Source organism: Chenopodium album, chromosome 19 (assembly GCF_948465745.1).
Source record: "Chenopodium album chromosome 19, dcCheAlbu1.1, whole genome shotgun sequence".
NCBI lineage: Eukaryota > Viridiplantae > Streptophyta > Magnoliopsida > Caryophyllales > Amaranthaceae > Chenopodium > Chenopodium album.
Window position 1 is genome coordinate 2,016,779 of NC_137852.1, and position 21,287 is coordinate 2,038,065.

Genomic DNA, 21,287 nt, shown 5'->3' on the forward strand with positions numbered 1-21,287 from the left:
ATTTGTTAGGAAAGAAAATTGATGAAGATTATTTTACTTAGCTTGGTCGCGATCTATTACCTGATCATGAGTTGCTCACTCAAACTTGGGTTGATAACGACTTGAATTATGAATCTAAGTCCAAATTGAAAATTCAAACTCGAGATCGACATTAAATTATAATGAGTTAAGTGAAATCATTACAACCTTTAGCATAGTTTGTCTTATGATCACCTTAACAATCATTGCAATTTTAAAAACATGTAAAATTACAATGAATTCCAAGTACGATTTAATGAGTGGAGTTAAGCTAAAAAAACTCGTGATTAGCTTTATGACTTAGGCTCATAAGTCATAATTACTCCTTTTATCTTTACAAATTAAGAATAGTAATTATCAACTAATAATCTCACGAATTTAATCACTTTTAACCTGTTTATGAAAGACATTTGAACTAATTCAGTAATAATATCCTACAAGATGCTTCTCTTATGAACCTTCACATAAAAATGGTGGAAGTTTCGTTAGTTGACAATTAATATATTCATTATATTGTAGACTAGATATACAATTAGATACTATTGTTATTTCTTCGTGATTAAGAGTTGGAATTATGTAAGAAAATTCTATCAAATTGCCGGCAAGCAAAGTTTTATCATATGATAATGAGATCATATATTGACGGGGTGTTTGCACTTCGCAGGCCAGGAGGGGAGATATATTCCAAGGGGGACTATATATGGGAGGATCAATTGAATTTTTCTTTTTTTCCCTTTCAATTCCTTAAAACTTAAAACAATTTTCCTCTCTTTTTTGAAATATATACTTGACCTTTGTCAAAAAAAAAAGAAGAAGAATAAATATAAACTAATATTAATTAGTTAATTACATTGTTGGATGTTCTCGAAATATATTTGCACCAATTATGTCGTTGCACAAATAGCTCCATAGTTGATATCGTCATGCAAAATATAAACTCTTTATATATATTGAATTTTGTAATTTGTGTGCGAAGATAAATGGAAATTCTATCAAAGAATAATTGAGGCCGACTCGGTTGATCAGCCTGATTAACGAAATGTTGTTAATCAGCGGCATTTGTGGGCCCTCCTCAGCAAAAGTAATATTTTTATATTGAGTTCTGCTGATGGTGACATGCTATGTTGATGGTCGAAGTTTTCAACGTTACAAAGTCCGCTACTTACGTCGTTTGATGATAAGCTAACGGTATTCATTGAAACCATAGCATGAGCACAATGTCGCAAATTTACTTACTATTCGACAAAATACCAAATTCAGTACTTCCACTAACCTGTTCTAATTGATTTCGACCGGACGCGGTTGCAACTTTTGGTTGTATTCCGACTACCGCTTAACCCTTAAGAACCTCAATTTCACATACAATTGATCACCGACGATGGAATGTCATAGTTCCGGCCACTGATAAAACAATCGGTGAGAATGTAGACCTTAGGGTTTCAGAAATTGGGAAAGTATCCAGGAACGTTAGAACAATTGGCTTGAGGACGGACGTTAGAACATGACTAGTCAAGCGTTAGTTTGACTATGAAGAACGTCTGCCATGTCATTCAGAATTTCAGACGTTTTCCCCTTTAACAAGCGATGCGACCATATTGCCCCCAACTTTAATTGGAAAAAGACATTTTTGCCCCCTGATTTACTGATTTCGCAAATCAGTCTTATGAACAAGAATTTCCTCAGAATAATTGACTAAAACACAATTTATATTGTTACCCATGAGGCCATGACATATAAAGAGGAAGGATAGATAGATACAATGAAAAAAATAATTATTCATCGATTCTCGAATAATAACACCAAATCATTTACGTAATACTCTCTCAATTCCTTTTTATTTGCACCATAGATCTACTTTTTGTGAGAGCTTTTTGAGTTAAATAATGCAAACTATAAGGGATAGAAGGAGTATATTATTACATCATCAACAAAAAAAACCTTTTCGCCCCAAAAAAAAAAAAAAAAAAAAAAAAAAAAAAAAAAAAAAAAATTAAAAAAAAACATAAGCGATCGATTAAAATATTGTATTTCCTAAATGTTTATTTTTAATAGGTCTTCATTTTCCGGTATATTATATTTGGACATCAAGAGGTGGTAAGAGTGGACATCTAAAACTTCTTGGATTATTATCCATGTTATAAGATGCATGATGCTTATTTGTCAACAGCCAGGCAATTCCAGCTGCTCATTTGTTGATATGTTCATTTAGATTGAATTTATTATAATAATCAAAGATGACTAATTACATTATTAACTTTTGGAGAATGACAAATTATTATACTAGTATATACTTTCTTCGTTCTTTATTACTTGACCCGCTTTGACTTTTACACTATTTACCACCCCTCCTTTGATCGTCTTTTGTGAATAATATGTAAGGAAAAATATATTATGTATGATTTTTTTGGATTCGTCTCAATAAGTACTATCATTATAACTTTTATAATTTTTACTTAAGGAAAATTTAAATTATTGATCGTTAAAGTTTTACATTGGCAAGCGTGATAAAAGAAACACGTCAAGTAAAAAGGAACAGAGAAAGTATTGGTTTCCTAGTTAATTCTTACTACTATGCCAATAAGAAGCATATACAGTATGTATTATGCATCCCCAACAGGCCAACAGGACGTACTCCAAAAGCATGTTTGTGATCCAATGGGCCATTAACCCATTATCCATTGGGCTAAATTAAAGATAACATTCCTTATTATTTTTGGTTCTTTATACTTCAGTTACCAAATTAACAAAGTGGCTACTGGTGCACTTACATAGGTACATGCAATGTTGCAAACTTGCACTAACTAGAATTCCTGGTAGATGGGTAATGTTGTACTAGTACAATATAACAGATAAACAATATCTAATATAACAGATAAACAATATCTAAAAATATACGAAGTAGTACATATATTTGACTAGGAGTACAGCATAAAGCGCAACCAACCAACCACATACGAATTGAAGCTACTCCGTATTTATTTAAGCTATACAATCCACAAACGAAGTTATTCATTTGAGCTATAGATACCAACTTTCATACACGTATAATCATAATAGAAATTAACACTCTTTGTATCACCATACTTCATACAATCGTACTTGTATATTGTATTGAGTTATTAAGTTACACAAGAAAATGAATGAGTAAAAAAGGAAAAAAAAAATGGTTACACAAAAATGAAGCTGCAAAGTACAAATAATATGCACATGCATTTGCTAACAGTAAAAAATAAAAACCACCCCCACTCAAAATTCCACTGTTGGCCTTTTGGCGGGGATTCTGTTACATACCACTCTGACACACACACACACACACTTCTCCTTCTCTCTCTCTAGTTTCTCTCTCTTCTTTCCGCCATTAAAGCTCTATTTAAGCTCCACTGAAGCTGCTTCACCTCCTCCATCTTCATTTTCTTCTCTCTTAAGCTGAAATAAAACTGGAATTTAGCGACAATGTTCTACTCTCATCAACTGCTTGCTCGAAAAGCTCCACTTGGACAGATATGGTAACGATTTTCTCGCACATTCTCTCTGCAACTTCGTTGAGTCTTCAATTTTAGCTTTGATTCATCCATTTATGGTTTTGATTGATTATTTGAAGTTTATTTTTCTAGCTAGGTTTTACTAGTTCATCCTCTGTTTTCGATTTTTTTTTTTTTTTTTTTGAACTTGAACTTTTGTTGGCGTCGATTTCTTAACTTCTACAGATCTTCAAGTTGATCTAAAATGGTGATAATATTTTCTGTTTTTATTTGGATTGTGGAATTATTACAGTATGAGTATGATATTGTTAGTTAATTTGTCCTCTGTTTTCAAAATTCCAAAATTAGCTGGTTTATTTTTTTTTTATTTTTTATTTTTATGATTTTTGTGTTTAAGTTTCTCATTATGAGTACGAATTTGTTAGTTCACTCATCATCTGATATCAATGGGAACTTGAAATTATGTTTAAATTGCTTTTGTAATTGTTTTATACTTAATATAGTTTTATTTTTCAACAAAAATGGCGACATTATATAATATAGATTGGATTTTTTTTAATCTAGCTCTATTATGGAAATTATGTGACGAAATCAATTTTCGTGAGCTAATAATTCATCCAGAAGTTCTTCAAACTCAAGTCAATTTCCATTTTATTTCAACATTTTCTTGATATTTTTGCTCAAATTCTGCAAAATTTGTTGTAATTAAAAATGGAATCACGTCGATGTTATTATTCAATGTTAATCAATTTCAGTGTTACTGCGAAATTTTCTATAAAATTATCAATGGAGCTTTACAGTTCACTAAACTCTTCTCTCTGTGGGTATAAGGATGGCAGCAACAATGCACGCGAAGATGAATCGGAGAAAGCTCGATCAAATCGACATCATCCGAATATGGTTTATTTTCTTTCTCCTCTCTTTTTTTAGGTCAACTTTGATTTCAATTTTCTGACATTATTGTGTAATTGTAAAATTTCAGCGAAGAAATCTTGAATCCTTCTGTACCAATGGCGCTAAGATTGTCTGGAATTTTAATGGGTATAGTATACTTGCCGAATAAGTAACACTTTCAATTTTTTTTTTTTTTTTTTGAAGCAAACTTTCAATTTTATTTTATCTGAATAATTTATTTATTTTTTCAATTTTTGTATTTATTAATTAGGTGGTGTGGTGATTGTTTATGAGCGCAAAGTTAGACTTCTCTATGGTGAGCATCATTTTAGTCAATTTTTCGAATAAAATAATATAATCATGTTTAAATAGCTGCTAATTGTGAATTTCTGTTTTAAACAGATGATGTTAATCGTCTTCTGGTATGTTAATCTTGCTAATCTTAATCCTAGGGTTTTTTCTCTCATAATTCTGCTTATTATTGAGAGATTGTGTTGTGGGTGTGACAGTGTGTTGAATATGTGCAGGTTGAGATCAACTCAGCATGGAAGGTGAAACCTGCTGTGGACCCCACAGTTCTTCCCAAAAGCAAGAATCAAGCAAAGTGGGTCCTATACTATTTTCTCCTCTGTATATTGTTTATTTCTGCTTTTAGATTTCTGGGTTTAAAGGGGGTTTTAGTTGATGTTGGTGTTGTATGTGCAGGTTTGAGGCAGTGACATTGCCTGAGAATCATGATGATGCAGATATTGGTGATATTGATCAGTCTATTGACTACTCTAACAAATTCACCAGTAGTGCAACTTTCCAGCAAACAGCTTATTTTGCCATGGTAAATTGAAGCACCACACTTAATCTAAACTCGTTCATGATTATCCTGGGATGCAATTCATGTACTTGCTATATAACTGCTCTTTCTGATGTAGTTAACTCAAAACTTTTATTCCTCACCAAGTTATTAGCTGTCTAATCCTTGGTCATTTAGATGCGTCATGAAAGATTGAGTAGGCTCATACAAAAAATTCCTAGAAATGGTCAATTACAATCCTTTGGCCACATTGATATCAAGGAAAGCTCTTAATTGGTTAAAATATAGTGCACAAGTCTGATTTACATACTCCATGTACATATGTATCAGCTATATAGCCTACATACTAGCTGGGATCATATCCACATTATGGATGTGTTATGTATTCTTGAATCTTTTCTAGGGGTTGTGATATTCTGACATCTGTTGCAACTTTAATTTGCTGATAATTGAACATTTGAACCTGTCTGTGATCTTCCAGAGACTGGATACTATTGATGAGCTCACTGAGAGCTTCAAGGAAAAAGAACAAGATGATAGACACCATCAAGGTTTTTCTCTAGACACTAGTCCAATAAGTCCCCAATTTTCTGTCCAAAGGCTTGTAATTCTGTCTGTTTACAGTAGATTGTTTGTGTAGGTGTGTGCATAATGGATTTATATCAATCAGTCTCAGTGGTAATGACCATCTAATTATTCTGCATTCTGCTTATTGTTTTCTCAGCTGAACGTGCTAATATCACCTTAGATGACCCCTTTGATTCATTTCAAGTAGGAGGAGGCCTCTATAATCGCTTTGAAAGGTAAAACCCAACTGCAATGCTGAATGAGTCAGAAATTTCCAAATACTTCAAGAAAAAAGCTCTTGAGCCTTTTTGATGATTAAAATGTTCAATCAGCTAACTATATCTTCTCAGTTGACATTTTTAATCTATTCCTTGCAGGTTTGATATTGAAGGAGATGAGGAAACACAAACTAACTTCCCGTCTCACGGGCAAACTGAAATACCACCTGCTACTACACACTCTCCACCTCCAGAAATGGAGCCAAAGAAAGGTTGGTAGCATGAATGCATGAGTAACCAATTGAGCAGATATATTTATTCAGTGGATTATTACATGTCATATACACGACACAATATTAAAAAAGAAAGCACAAAATTATTATTTGAAGAAGCATGCTCAGAAAGTCAGAAATAAACTGATAACTGTACAATTGGTGCTACATAACTATGCTCAAGCTTCATCATGAAAAAGATTTAATAAGGCTAGATATAGTTGTTCTAGAGTATAGACAGAGATTAAAACACCTACTTGATCTGTTGGGATTTTACAAAATGGATCTAACAAACTAGTTGGATGCAGATGATAGAGCTGGCGACGACGTTCCTGACCAACAACCAGTAGACCATGCTAATTTATCTCCTTCCCAAATCAGGGAGGCAATTCAGGTAGCTATTATAAGCTGTGTTGTGTCTGTGTCCTGTTTGGAAATAAAATGTAACTGATTATCATTATAACCCATTTACAGAGACCACAGAAACATGTACAGAAGCGAAAGCCACAAAGAAGAAAAGCAAGGGAAGCTCCTTTAATAATGGATATGGAACAAACCATGCTTCAGAGCAATTTATACCAAACTTGGCTCCAAGATTCTGGTGACATACGGGTCAAAAGGCCCAAAATTGTAGAGGTTTTTCCCTCACATATACTTTATAATACTTCTAATTTATCATAGAAGGCATGCATACAGTGCTACTCTCTAAGAGTTGCTAAGGCAGGAAACTACTGCTATCAAGCTCACCTTGCAAATACTGTTTTGCAGCATAACAAAGCAAAATCAACTGTGAAGATAGCCAAACTAGTAGACCTACCACCAGTTGCGCTATCTTGTGGTTTAGTCGGAAAATATGATGAAGTGTATTATCCACAACCGCTTCTAGATCTGTGGATGACAAGTATACAGCCTAGACAAGATTCACCTTCTGGTCAGTGTTTTACTCTATCTCTCCTATAAGAGAGTTTTAGCTTGGCTGTGAAAAATGTCACAACAATTTAAATATCTTGTACAGGAAGAACTACTTCACCCCTTCCACCAGAACCATCATCATCCTCACCTCTCCCTGGACAAGACTATCGAGATCCACCTGAGATTGTAAGAAAAATTTTCATCTAGCTTTATGTGATAAAACTCCATGTATGGTCAAACTGAATTTTTGCTTTTGAAGCCTATGGGGGAATTTGGCAATGGAGGTGCAACTGAAAGAGTAGCCTCACATGAAAGAATACGAAGCAACGTGGCCACAGGAATGGAGATACCTCTCCATGAATTCAACCTCATGTCTAATGGTGTGGGCACAACAAATCCAAATGCTGCAGTCACTAACTCAGGTATACTGATGCTGCCTTTTGATATTCTTATATGATGTTGCCTTATTTGTAAGAAATTACTGCATTTTAGATGGTAAAGTTGAACTTTATGTGTCATTACAGGAGCATCTGTTAAATCATTATCAGTTCCCAGCCCAGGTCCTGGACTTGACTTTATGTCTAACACTTCAGACAGCTATTCAGAACGGTTAGTACAAAATTTAAAATGCAGTTCCTCTGTATAATTACTTGTTTTTAAAAGGGAATCAGATTTTACCTCTTGATACGAATCTCATTACTTTAGAAAATGAATGAGATTCTGGAAAAAACCAATTCAAATCTGGTATTTTGACACATGATGGATTTATTCATATGCTTTGAGGTTATTGAAATTTCATTATTCCTAGGCTAAGAAAGAAAAGGCCTTCTTCAACAAGAGTTAACAGTGCTGGGCTTGAGTCGCTGGATGAGGAGAACCAATGGATACATGATGCAGCAGAACTCAACCTTCCTTCATTTGTTGAGCGACAACCAGGCTTCAAGGTGCCTAGACACACTCGACATGGTCCAACCCCTGATCATGGTAACATGCACTTGATATATATATGAGCTCTTAGCTCTTGCAGTAGCAATACTTGTGAGGAAGTTTCGGACAATCTTATCACTGCTTGATTTTTGCAGAGCTGCTGGTAGAAACAGGAATTACTCAAACTCAGCGTGCTGCAATTGATGAGGAAGCTGAGGTGATGGCCAACAATATCAAAACGTAAATCCTGAGTCATTTCGGATTCTGTTTTACAAAAGCAAATTATGTTCTTATGTAAAATATTGTGTTGCTGATCCCTGATTTTATCACTATCCTAGGCATTTGAAGACATATTTCGAGACCCCAGGAGCACCTCAGACAGAATCATTGAACCAGCTAGCTTTTGGAATGAACAGGAAGCAAGCTGCACAGCTTTTTTATCAGACTTGTGGTAAACATCAATCCCCTTATAGCCTCATAAGCTACATTTTGATTTATGTTTTTTATCACAAATGATTCTCAAACTACTGACACAAAAATCTAATCTGTTGCAGTTTTGGTTACGCGTGATGTCCTGAAAGTGCAGCAGAATTTGGCATATGGAGACATTAACATCTCTAGGGGAGCTAAGATGTGAAGATGGGTGCATTATTAGAGCTCAAATTCATCACTCAACACCAAGATATTACACTTACTCTGTCTCACTGATCAGCACTACTGCTTCAGACATTTTTTAAAGTAAGCAGCTTGCAGGAAACTCATTCTCAATACACATACAGAAGATAAAGGTCTTAGTCCATACTTCTTAATATATTGGTTACTGCATCCTAGTATATAAGATATAGAAAATTATTGACTTAAATTCATACAAAATATTTAGGAGGGTATATATGTTTATCGAAACACTTGTCGAAAAGGCAGCCAATTAAACTAAGTGATAGTGAATGTCTTATCCAGCTATACGACCTGATTATTATAATTAAGTATCACTAGCAAAGTACATTGTATCTCCTTGTTCACCTGATCAGGATAAGGTCAAGTGTGCCATATATATTATACAACGATAATTTTCGAAAGATTTGATCATGTTTTATTCATGTCACTTTCATAAAGGCCTCGTTTCATGTCTTTTATTTTCTTCCCATGATCTCACCCCTTAAAATGGGATACGCTTATCTGGGCAAACTATGAAGAAGATTTAAATCTAGCTGACACGGTTTGAAACAGCTCACACTCCCTAACTTCTTGCAGTATTATATGGGCACCTCTTTAAGCTGTTTCCACATGCTTCATTTTCTGCTGATATTTATTTTGGTCAGCTGCTATACTTGATAACATTATTTCAGATTCACACCTACGTGCTACGTACACTCTTGGCAATGACCAATATACTTATATGGAGTATGTCATCCGCCCAAAATTAATTGTCACATTTTCCATAAATATCTTTTACAAAGTTCAATAGTGGATCCGTGTTTGGAAATCCACATATAAATCATTCCTCTTTCTAACGATAGATTTTTTTTTTCTAGGCATACTAGAATAGACATGAGTGTTACCTCTGAACCAAAATAGGCAGGTTTGAACATAGAATCCTCATTTAGAAAAATCAAGTAATGCTGTATTGCTGTTAACCCATGAAAAGTAAATCACCTACTAGTTTCCATGATGAAATTTGCCATTTGGCAACTTTAAGAAATAAAAGCTTTTGTCGTGGTCCACATAATTGATGGTTATGCATATGTTATGGCTCATAATTACAGTTTGTAATCATGTAAAACTGTACAGTAAATTATAACTCTAATATACTACACGTACGTATTGCATGTTTGCAATTTTGCATCACATTTCAAAGGATTTATTGAACTACAAAGTACTTGGTATGAATAGTTTCTGCCTGAGAAATATTATGGGGAGAAGTGGGGGTATGAATAGCTTGCCCAATCAAATCGTTTGGGACCTTTGTGTGAGGTCTACCCCGGAAGTCCGGTACTCCTTAACGTGACGTTATATTATCTAAACTTATTTCGTTTAAATTAAGTCTAAATAATTTTTTTTTTCTTTTTTAGGACAAGTCGAGATAAGTTATACGAACTATAAAGATGAAACAGATAGACCTAAGGTTTAATACAAGCAGATATTTTCTTACAAAAATTATTAGCAATCAGATACTTTTGGTAAGGTTGATATATTATGCATTAAATTGATGATTACTTTCCTAAGAGGGAGATGCGGAGAGAATCAAGGGAAAAGCTATGTAATAGTCTAATTATTTTTGCAAGTTTAAAACTTAAGATGATTATGTATTTATGTGCAATTCCTAAAGTAGGCACACCAAGTCACCAACCTCATTTACTTATGTAACTTATCTATAAGCATTAATTTATTTACTGAGTCCTAGTTAATTGATATTTTATCCCTGAAACAAGCTTTCATAAGTCTACAATTCATGATTCATTTGATCCATATGTCATTTTGAAACTAAATCACATATTCACACCTAGCATAATGACTTATGATTACAATATTCTTCCACAAATTCAAATACTATTAATTTTTATATACTCCTAATTTTCCTATATAACAATCGGTCTTGTATGTGGATCGAACCCATAACTAATTTTATTTTTTTAGTTTACGTTTTGAGTATGTGATTGCTTTTGAATAATCAGCTAAAGTTAGCCGTCTATGTACTTCTTATTTAAGTGACCTTTTGAAAAAAATTGATAACATATTTATTAAAATCCCAAATTTACATACCCGTAATGAATTAAAAAGATCATGTACTTATATAATGTACTCCGTATATGCATGTCATATCAATATACAACTATACGGCGGGATGGAGAAACTAAAAATTTATTTACAAAAAAAACTACGAATTTTTAATTCACTCTGAGTTCGACTCAACCCATTTTCAACCGTACCTCGTAACCGAAGACACAAGAGTCAATTACCACATGACTCACTAATGACACAATGTCTCACATTACGCTATCTTAACACATCATCAAACTCCAAAGCACAAACAAGGTAATAAATCAACATATAATCACCATTCTCATTAATTTTTATAATTAAAAAAATCAAACAATTAATGCTCTTGCTCTCTTGCACACTTGCACAAAATTAAACTCACGAGAAAAATGAAACTCACTAGAACCTACTAATAATCCAAACCCATTTTTCTTCTTCTTCCATCCAACTTTTTTTGATGTTTATCCAATTTTTTTTTCTTTCACCCTTTATAAACCTCTCACTCTCTCAATTAATCAACCCATTTCAAAAATTTCAACCCCAATTTTTTTCCATAAATTTTCTCTCTCCTCTCTTTTTCTCTCCTAAAATGTGGGTTCCATGGGTGAAGAAATCCTCTGTTCGCACCCACACAAGATCACCCTCCTTAACCTTGGATGACCACCCTCCTTCTTCACCAATTCACCTACATTCTCCCTCCTTAAAAGACATTGAAACCCTCTTCAATCACCACCCTTCTCCATTGCTAACCCCACTTCACAAGCATTCTCTCTACTCTGCTTCCTTCAGCCCGGCCCACCACTCCGTCTCCTTCAAGGACATCGACTCCCTTCTCTACGACGACCCGACCCGGACAACCCAACCCAGAAAGCCCTCTGTTTTCAACCGGGTCAGAACTTGGGCCCACCGTCAGGCCCACCAGCCCGACCCGCCCCCGGACTCGCACAACAAGGTGGTCGTCTACTACACCAGCCTCCACGTGGTGAGGAGGACGTTCGAGGACTGCAAGACCGTCAGATCAATTTTGAAAGGGTACAAGGTTAAAATGGACGAACGAGATTTAGCGATGGATGCGAGGTTCGTAGATGAGTTGCAGAGGATAATTCCTTGTACTGTTTCAGGGAAGAAGGCGAGTTTACCGGCGGTTTATGTTGGTGGAAAGTATGTTGGTGGGGTGGAGGAGATCCGACGGCTGCAAGAGAGCGGAGAATTGAAGAGGATGATCCGAGGGTTGGCATTGGATGAAGGAGGGATTTGTAAAGTGTGTGGAGGGTATAGGTTTGTAGTGTGTCAATGGTGTGATGGAAGTCATAAGGATAAATCTGGGTTTAAGAGTTGTTCTATGTGTAATGTCAATGGTTTGGTTCAGTGCAATTTTTGTACTTCTGTTTTGTTCTGATGTATGGATTTTCTCTAAATAGGTAAAATTGAAATGGTAATAAAGGGGCTTTTGGAGGTTAGTGGTGAAATATGTAAAAAGGGGAATGAGAAGGTAGAGGTAAGGAGTAGAAGATTTTTTTTTTTTTTTTTTTTTTTTTTTTTTTAAAAAAATATAAGGAGAAGACATCTTATCCGATATGAAGGAATTATTGTTTCATTGGTTACTCCAATCTAGATTGATAGGAATAGATAAATTTGATGGTAGTGAATTTAGGCAGTGTTTTAATTTTATGTTTGTGATACCAAATTTTGTAAGTAAATCAAATGAGTTGGGAAAATGGAACTTAATAGTGGAATACAGATATTTTCAATATATTATGCATTTTTGTTTGATTAAATTTTTCAATAATGTTTTTAATTATTGGTGGAGGGAAAATGTCTATCATACTATTATACTCAATCCGTTCCCTTTTGATAGTCCCTTATGGACATTTTTCACGGGAATTAATAAACACAAATAAGAAGAGTTAAAGTACATTGAAAAAGTAAATTGACATTGGGTATGCAAAAAAGTAGAGTGAGAAAGTAATAAAAGTACATGGGAAAACTAAATTTACATGGGAAATATAACTTTGCACAAGTATTGTTGCAAATTGGAGGGAATTTTGGTAAAAAAATTAATATTAATATTAATGGTTGTTGGAAAAAGCAAATGGGGTGAACATTTTGGGACTAAAATTTGCCCATAAAGGACTATCAAAAGGGAACGGAGGTAGTATATTCATACTCCCTCCGTTTTTTTATATGCATCACTTGATAATGCATATAGTTTTAGGAGATAAATATAATATTGTGAGTGGGTGAATAAATTATTATAATAAAAGTATGATGGGGATCATGAAAGAGATAGTATGTGAGAGAGAGTAGATATTTTATTATTTAAGTGGGGACATAGAAGAGAGAGAAATGATAAAATAATTTGAGTGGGGTTTAAAGTAAGAGAGAGAAATAATAAAATATAGTATAACTTTACCAAATATAGAAGTGATGCATATAAAAAAAACACCCATAAAAGGAAAGTAATGCATATAAAAAAAAACGGAGGGAGTATCTGATATCTCCAAGAACTCAGGAAAACTTTAAGCTATCTGTTTGCTGGAGTCCGGAGTCATTTCTATTCACGGAAGTGAGTGTTGGACTGGTGTTGATGGCCAAAATTATGATCAATTTGTCTTATTTGCAATATAAAATAATTACGAAGTATGAATTCAAAATTTCAACCAAATTTCAAATCGCTGGTTGTAATTTTTTTTAGTATCATCTTGTTTCATTCAAAAATTAATTAAAATTTTAAAAGTTAAAGTAGTATTATTGCTTACTCTGAAAAATTGTTAGCTAAAGATTTTTTTTGTTTTTTTAATTTTAATTTTTATTTTTTATCATTTACGGTATTATTTCACGATATGTTGCTTACAGCTTTAAATATAAGCAATAATCACAACGTAACAAAGTGTGATACATGATGAGGATTTATTTTTTTCCTATATAGTTTGTATGAGAAAATTTCAAACAATGCTACAAATAACTTTGGGTAAATGTCGTAAAGGCGTACCTAAATCAATGCAATATCAGCTCCTATATATATGTTGTACAACAATATCTAATTATTTAGGTAATAAATTTTCAGTAATTGAAATGTTATTATGCATTTTAATCAAATCATATTTTGAAGTACGGACGAGTTTTATTTTTTTGGCTTCGACTTTGGCAATTACACGGGGAGTGTTTAAAAAAATTTCAACTATCAAACGAAAACTTGAAAATTTGGTCAAGTTTTGGCAAAGCTGTTGAGTTTGACTCGTTACACAAGGCCTTGGTTTCAAATGTTCAAATAATTAGTGACATTAACATTATTTTACATGGACCCGTCAAAAAAAATAAATAAATAAATAAAAATAAAAATATTTTACGTGGAAAGGATAGATTGCATTGATTGTACACAAGTTTATGGTTCATTCGGCCCAATATTTGATGAAGTAATACGGAGTATAAGAGTATTATGAAGTTTCACTTGAAAAATTGAAATTATTTGTTCAATAATCCGTACGTGCAGTAGTTGTTACTCTGTATTTCTTAATGGTCAACTCTCATCAAAGGGTAATGGTATAGTGATATACTCCCTCCGTCCCCAAATGATAGTTCGGGCAAATTTTAGTCCCAAAATGTTTACCTCATTTGCTTTTTCCAACTACCATTAATATTACTCCGTAATTTTTTTTACCAAAATTCCCTTCAATTTGCAACAATGTTTGTGCAAATTTGACTTTCCCATATAAATTTTGTTTTCCCATGCACTTTTATTACTTTTTCTCTCTAATTTTTGCATATCCAATGTTAATTTACTTTTTTCAATGTACTTTTACTATTTTTATTTGTGTTTATTAATTCCCGTGAAAAATGCCCATAAGAGACTATCAAAAGGGGACGGAGGTAGTATATAGTCTTTAGGGCTATATATAAGCATTAAATATACTGTACTTCCTAAAATGGAATTAAGTTGGGAATTCATGACAAAATCACGCATACTTACATAGCCTATATTCTCGTATTATTTGATACGCCTAAATTTGTCGTTTTTTTTTTTTTTTTTACAGAAATACAGTATTGCAATAAATACAAAATCAATTTTACATCGGCGCACCTTCGGTCATAAATATGTTCTCGTTCCCATTTTATTCATTTTATGATGATAAAATTCTATAACCCTCAACTTCATCTATTAATACTCATGTTTAGTGATACGAGTATTTGTTTGTACGGGCGTGTTCACTTCAGCTTAATTTCAGTCCAGTTCAGTTCAGTTTAGCTCCAATTAGTTCAGTTCAGTTTAGCTCTAATTAATTCAGTTCAGCTCCAATCAATACTGTTCAGTTCAGCTTCTAATTTTCTTCTCTCATAAAATATTCATTTAAACTCTATTCAATTCAGTTTAGTTCAACTCCAATCAGTTCATTTCAGCTCAGTTCAACTCCAATCAGTTCATTTCAGCTCAGTTCAACTCCAATCAGTTCATTTCAACTCACTTCAGTAAATATGAACAAGTCCTAGATACGGAGTACATTTTTAACAAAAAAAAAAAAAAAAAAAAAAAAAAAAAAAAAAAAAAATTAAATTAAAATTAAAATTATAGAAGAGCGAGATCAGTTAAGAGCTTATAAGACACTAAAGTTTGTTTTTTGTTAAAGAAAAATGGTCCACTAAAGTTGACTCAGATTTTTTTGGATATTTGGGCCTAAAGTTTAATTTAAACTCAAAGGCTCAGTAGTCAAGAACTCAAGACTATTAGATGGCGAGTTAACTGCCTAACTGGTTTGGACAACGCTTTGGTTAATGATTAATGAGTACCAGATTGTGGAATTATATTTGAACTTAAAGTTTTTTTAGTTGGAAGATAGTGACTTATCGTCAGATATTAGAACATCTTGTTACTTAAAAGTTCATATGGATTTTAATTGCTCTTGTACAATAACATCATGAGTCCAGGCCTAATCACGTGATAGTGCCAGCTTAATTATTTCACAAACTCAACTTCATCGTGTAAATGATTGATGTAAGTAATGTAACTAACATAATCCTAGTAATGATTTGTTTTTGGAAACCATCCCAAAAGATCTTAGGGGTTGTTTGGTTCGCACGGGGTAATCGGAAAAGAATGAATATAGGGAAAGAATCAAAATGGAATGAAAATCTCCCAATTTTGCTGTGTTGTTTGTTTTGAATAACAAAAAGGAAACACTGCCACCAATCCAACCACCACCACATTGCTTCACTTCCCACTTTTTCCAGCCACCACCCAGCCACTCCACCACTCATCGCACTTCCTCCACCACTCGCCGCACCTCCCCCCACCGACCAACAATTTTACGGGGAAAGGGAGTTGTTTCTAGGGTTTTGCGGGGCTAGGGCAGGGGAGATATGTGCGGGCGCGAGGAGCGGCGATGAGGGCGAGGGAGGTGCGGCGAAGAGGGGAGGATGAGCATTATATAAAACAAACTCAAATAATCATTGATAAAGCATAGTCACATGACGTAAAATTCTCTATTCATTTTAGGAAAATTATGCTATATACTTTTGTTTCATAATAATGGCACACAATTTGACTTTTACATCAATTATGTATGTACGAGTACTATTTATTTCAAAAAAAAAAAAAAAAAAAAAGAGAAAAAGTACTACTTATTTTGAGTATATTTTTATATCTATATATATTTATGTTGTTATATACTCCGTAAAACATTTCTGGATTTATGTTAATGTATATTTTCAATATATCAACGTTTTATTACTAATATGCATTTATAAATATTTATACTTAAAGTTGTGCATTGGGATGTCAATGGGGCGGGGCGGGGTAGATGTTGACCTTCTCATCCCCATCCCCACTTAATATTTTCATCTCCCCCATCCCCATCCCCGCGGCGGGTCTAATTTTCATCTCCATCCCCGCCCAACCCCCCACTTGGATATCCATCCCCGCCCAATCCCCACCAAAGACCCGTCTAATCCCCACCCAAGATCCACCTAATCTCCGTATCTCAAATACACAATCCTACATAATTAATACGAATTATAAAATAAAACATTCTACACACATTTTTGTGTTATAATATAAGTGTCGTACAAAGTATTATAATGAATATTGTATTTTACGTAATTATTTTATAAATAGTATAAAAGTATGTAATTTTGCTTTAAAAGATATATAGATGTGGGTATGAGGTGGGGATGAGGCGGGTACAACTTAAAATCCACCCCCTCCCCACCACCCGCCAAACCGAGACCCATAGCGGGTCTCCTACTTGACCTGCCCCACCGACATCCCTAGTTGTGTATTGGCATGTGTGCTAGTCAAATTGTTGCAATTATCATAAAATGAATAGAGAAGTTTTTTGGAGGTCTTGAAAGATTCATCTCAATACTTTCTATATGGAGTGCAAACGTCCGACCCTTTCCCCATTCTTCAAGGGACCTTGCCCTCCAATTTGAGTCTGTTGACCTATGCGAAGTTTTGGCTGGATAAGGTCGATCTTCTTCTTACCTTCGGTAAAAAAAAATGAACAACATTAGAAGGACCAAAGGCGACGCATTAACTCTAGCCACATCGAAGCGGCATTGCCGGCATAGTATTTGCAATACGGGTACTTCTCTTAAGAAACTGATCAGCAGCTTTGGGTGCACGAGGGCGCTCTGTAATTCTTTTTTCCATGCGTTTGAGTTTACGTAGAGCAATCACGCCAACAACGATGCTGAAAGCTCCTATTACTCCTACGCCAATTCCAATTGACACCAATGCTGCTTGAATATGTTGGGCTGATAAAACTATAGAAACAAGAAAGAAGGAGGCCGTTTTTTTACTAGTACATTTCTTCATTTTGCTTTTAGAAAGCATCTCTAGTTGGCTCATAGAGTGCGTAAAAGACACGGTGTAACGTACCACCACTTTTCTGCTAGAGTACTTTTTTGCATCTGTTCTGTTCATTCCAAGCACACAATAAAGATGGAAGTTATGTCTTGTGTGGCATTACTTCTACGCGAACGTTTAATTTAGACTTGCAGAATTGATTTGTCAAAACTCCCTTGCACTGTTGAGTGTTGACCTTTTACGTTGTGAGCAAACCTGACAAATTTTGATTTAAGTTGACCTAATATTGGGTATTGACTATGGAGCACGATCGCCGCCTAGTAGGCATTGAAGCTAGAAATGGGCCTACTCCAATTTTTAACATATTGTTTTTTTCTATTTATTTAATTTTTTTTTTTATTTATATAATGACCATTATTATAAAATAACAATATTGAAACATTGTGATCCTTTTATTAATGGTTTATAATAAATTAATGTATGTGAATCAGGTTTATTTAAGAGTTTACCTCACTTTTAAATGTTTCAATTAAGACTTGAACCAACAACTTTCCACTTGAGAAATTATAGAGTTAATTTATGCAATTTAATCTTCGTGTTAAGTTTATTACACCAAAGTACCAAACTATATAATTGTTCTACCTCACATTCTTGCTTGTCGTTGGTCTTTTTTTACAAGAAAAAAAGGGATTTTACGCAAATTTGATCAACAAAGTGAAAAAATTTCAATCTTTTCACAATTTTTTTTTAATAGTTTTCTACGTTCTACCTCACATTCTTATTTGTCGGTTGTCGTTGGCCTTTTGTTACAAGAAACAAAGGGATTTTACGCAAATTTGATCAACAAAGTGAAATAATTTCAATCTTTTCACAATATTTTTGAAAAAAAAAATTTAGTTTGTTATACTTTTTTAAACATCAGTAGTCCTAATATCATGGCTTTGCCTAGCTAAATTTGAAGTACTAGCGACTTTTCCGTTGAGGAGTAAAATAAATACTTGAAGCATCGTTCAGTTAGCCACAATCTCCGCCCATCTAACTACTCTAAACCTTGATGGATACGTTCCATCATTAGCCTCACCAGTCACAATTAAATGGCTAGAGAAAAAAATTGCTTCTTCAACCAAGTTTTTGATCCAAGCAGCGAACTTATGGTTCAATGGAACAGATTTATGATCATGGTTTGCGTGATAACTTTCTTCATAGACCCTGTAGTCATGTACATCCCAACGTTTCAAGAGTCGTAAACTTCCGTAGGCTTGGATCTACAATTAGCAATAACCCTGACAATACTAAAAATGATAGGAGATTCCTTCCTAATGTTGGGCATTTTGGTTAAATTTCGCACGGCTTATGAAGCTCCTGGCTCTAGAGTGTTCAAAAGGAGGAGATTGATCGAAGAACCTAGAGATATTGCAATCAAGAACATTAAATCTACTTTCGTTATTGACCTCATCGCAGCATTACCACTATCAGAGGTGAACTAATACATTTTTGTCTTTTTTGGTACAAAGGTGAACTGATACATCTGAATTTAGTTGCATATTTAATCAAAAATTGTGTGGTGCTATTTTCTCTGGTTTTATGTTCATGGTGTGAGATTTACTTATTTAGCCTCTATTCACTTCCTCAATTCAGCAAGTGTCATTTGTTTTTACTAAGGTTGCGATTGTTTTGGCTGAAAACAAGAAAATGATTTTCTTACATTCCTTACAAAAGGAATATTTTTCACTATTGAGAAATTTTAGTCTTCCTGTGCTTGGTCGGTGGGTGTGTTTTACAAACTCCTACCCAATAAAAGGTTTAATTAAGTTTCTGTATGCAAATTTTAAAATTATTAGTTTAGTAGTTCTCTTTGCTTTCAGGTTTACATATGGCTACAACTTCAATCCTCAAAAGCTACAATATCTCCTGTGTCACATGTTACCAGTTTTATGGTACTATATTTAATTTCTTGGATTCAAGTTTATCCAAAGTTATATGATATGTGCTTCTCAAAAATAGAAGCTTCAAAAACGGCTGGTAATTTATTGAAAAGTGGCATGTCAGGGGCCTTCTACAACCTCCTTTGGTTTACGGGTATAAGTAATGTAAGCACAATACTTCCTTTTCATGTTATCTTTAAGATCTTTTCATTATTTGCATTGATTGGTGTTGGATAGCATAATGTACTGTCTTATAAATTGTGTAGTGCAGGTTTTGGGAGCTGTGTATTACTTCCAAAACATATACTGGATTATTTGTTGCACTGATGTGGTAATACAAAAAGGACTCGAACCCAAAACTCTTGACTGGGATCAACTTCTTTCCAACTGTACCCAAGACAAGGATATTGAAATGGGAATTTTTAGTAGTGGTTTAACAAATAAGATAGTGAAGAGGAATTTTATACAAAGATTCATGTTTTGCTTCTCATGGGGACTCAAAAGTTTCAGGTAAAGTTGCTCAATCATGTTTATATCTACGCTTACTCTTATTTTTTTTCTGTTGAATTTTAATGCTCTTCTTCTTCTAGCTAAAGGTCTCCTCTATTATACATATAAAAGGCTGGCATACAGTCCATGGAGGAGAAGGAAGAACAACAAAGAGCTAGACAACGAGAAGTTAAGGAGTGGATGGATTATCATCAACTATCACTCGATCTAAAGGAACGAGTTGATCATGCTATTCAAACTGAATGGACTGAAAATGGTATTGATGATGAGGCCATGTTGGTTTCACTTCCTATGGACTTGAGATCTGAAATTCGGAAATACCTATACATGGATTCTGTCTGCAAGGTACAGTAAGATATTTCCAATCCTCCCAAGTTGCATTTTTGTATATTCGTTTTGTTCATTATTGGCAGCACACTGACATAGTTATTTGCAAATAAAGTGCTAAGAGAATTGCCTTTGTGCATCATATTCAAGTTGATAACCATAGTGTCTTTTTGCTGATCTGATGTATTAGTTGGGTTTTTTTTTTTCAGTTGCCTAAGTTTGCAGATATGAATAGTCTTTTAGTGGAGGCTATTTGCCAACTCCTAAAAACATTCTCTGGTAAAGAAGGCACATACATAGTTTATGAAGGCGATATTGTGAAGCAAATGCTCTTTATCTTCAGTGGTGAATTGGAACTATCTTTCACGGACAAGGGAAACTCCACTTTGACCATCTTAGGACCAGGTGAATGCTGTGGTCAAGACCTTGTAACATGGGCTTCACAACCTACAACTTCAATGGACAGCCTTCCCTTTTCGACTTGGACCATAAAGTGCCTCACAGATGTTGAAGCATTTGTGCTGCAAGCTTATGACATGAAGATTCTTGCAACTCAATTCGCGCACAATCAAGAGTTTCAGCGTGCTTTCAAGCAGCATTACCCTTAACTTAAATATATGACATATTATCCTAAGCTCACAATGCTGCTGATTTTCACTTGGAAGTATGTCATATAATTGGTTCAATTGAGGTCTTACTAAAGGCCTATGAATATTACTAGATGTTGCTAACATACTTTGTGAATGCAATTCAGTTTAAGGAAACAATTATAGCTGGGAGTACATTGCATCTCCATTCTTTTTGTAGATACTGAAATGTAAAGCTTGGACATGAATGCAGGAAATACTAGAAAATGTGATGTTCTTGT

General features: G+C 34.2%; 1 protein-coding gene and 1 pseudogene across 1 annotated transcript; both read left to right on the forward strand.

Annotated features, from left to right (window-relative positions):
• Positions 1-4,332: 4,332 nt before the first annotated feature.
• LOC145596090 (sister chromatid cohesion 1 protein 1-like) lies at positions 4,333-8,735 on the forward strand. Its single transcript, XM_081652522.1, has 19 exons — positions 4,333-4,400; positions 4,483-4,541; positions 4,666-4,710; positions 4,797-4,816; positions 4,922-4,998; positions 5,100-5,226; positions 5,684-5,753; positions 5,927-6,005; positions 6,147-6,259; positions 6,568-6,653; positions 6,734-6,895; positions 7,028-7,190; positions 7,275-7,357; positions 7,431-7,593; positions 7,696-7,780; positions 7,980-8,155; positions 8,254-8,338; positions 8,437-8,549; positions 8,653-8,735. The coding sequence occupies exons 1-19, from the start codon at positions 4,333-4,335 to the stop codon at positions 8,733-8,735; spliced, it is 1,857 nt and encodes a 618-aa protein (XP_081508648.1).
• An 11,483-nt stretch (positions 8,736-20,218) lies between these two features.
• On the forward strand, positions 20,219-21,027 carry LOC145596091 (putative cyclic nucleotide-gated ion channel 16 pseudogene; annotated as a pseudogene).
• The last annotated feature ends 260 nt before the right edge of the window (positions 21,028-21,287 follow it).

What these genes read in the sequence shown, in the direction of transcription:
- LOC145596090 (XM_081652522.1), top strand. Translation starts at nt 4,333, where the DNA reads ATGGCAGCAACAATGCACGCGAAGATGAATCGGAGAAAGCTCGATCAA. An exon ending in ATCGACATCATCCGAATATG is followed by an intron (nt 4,401 to 4,482) that starts GTTTATTTTCTT and finishes GTAAAATTTCAG; the next exon opens with CGAAGAAATCTTGAATCCTT. An exon ending in CAAAGTTAGACTTCTCTATG is followed by an intron (nt 4,711 to 4,796) that starts GTGAGCATCATT and finishes TGTTTTAAACAG; the next exon opens with ATGATGTTAATCGTCTTCTG.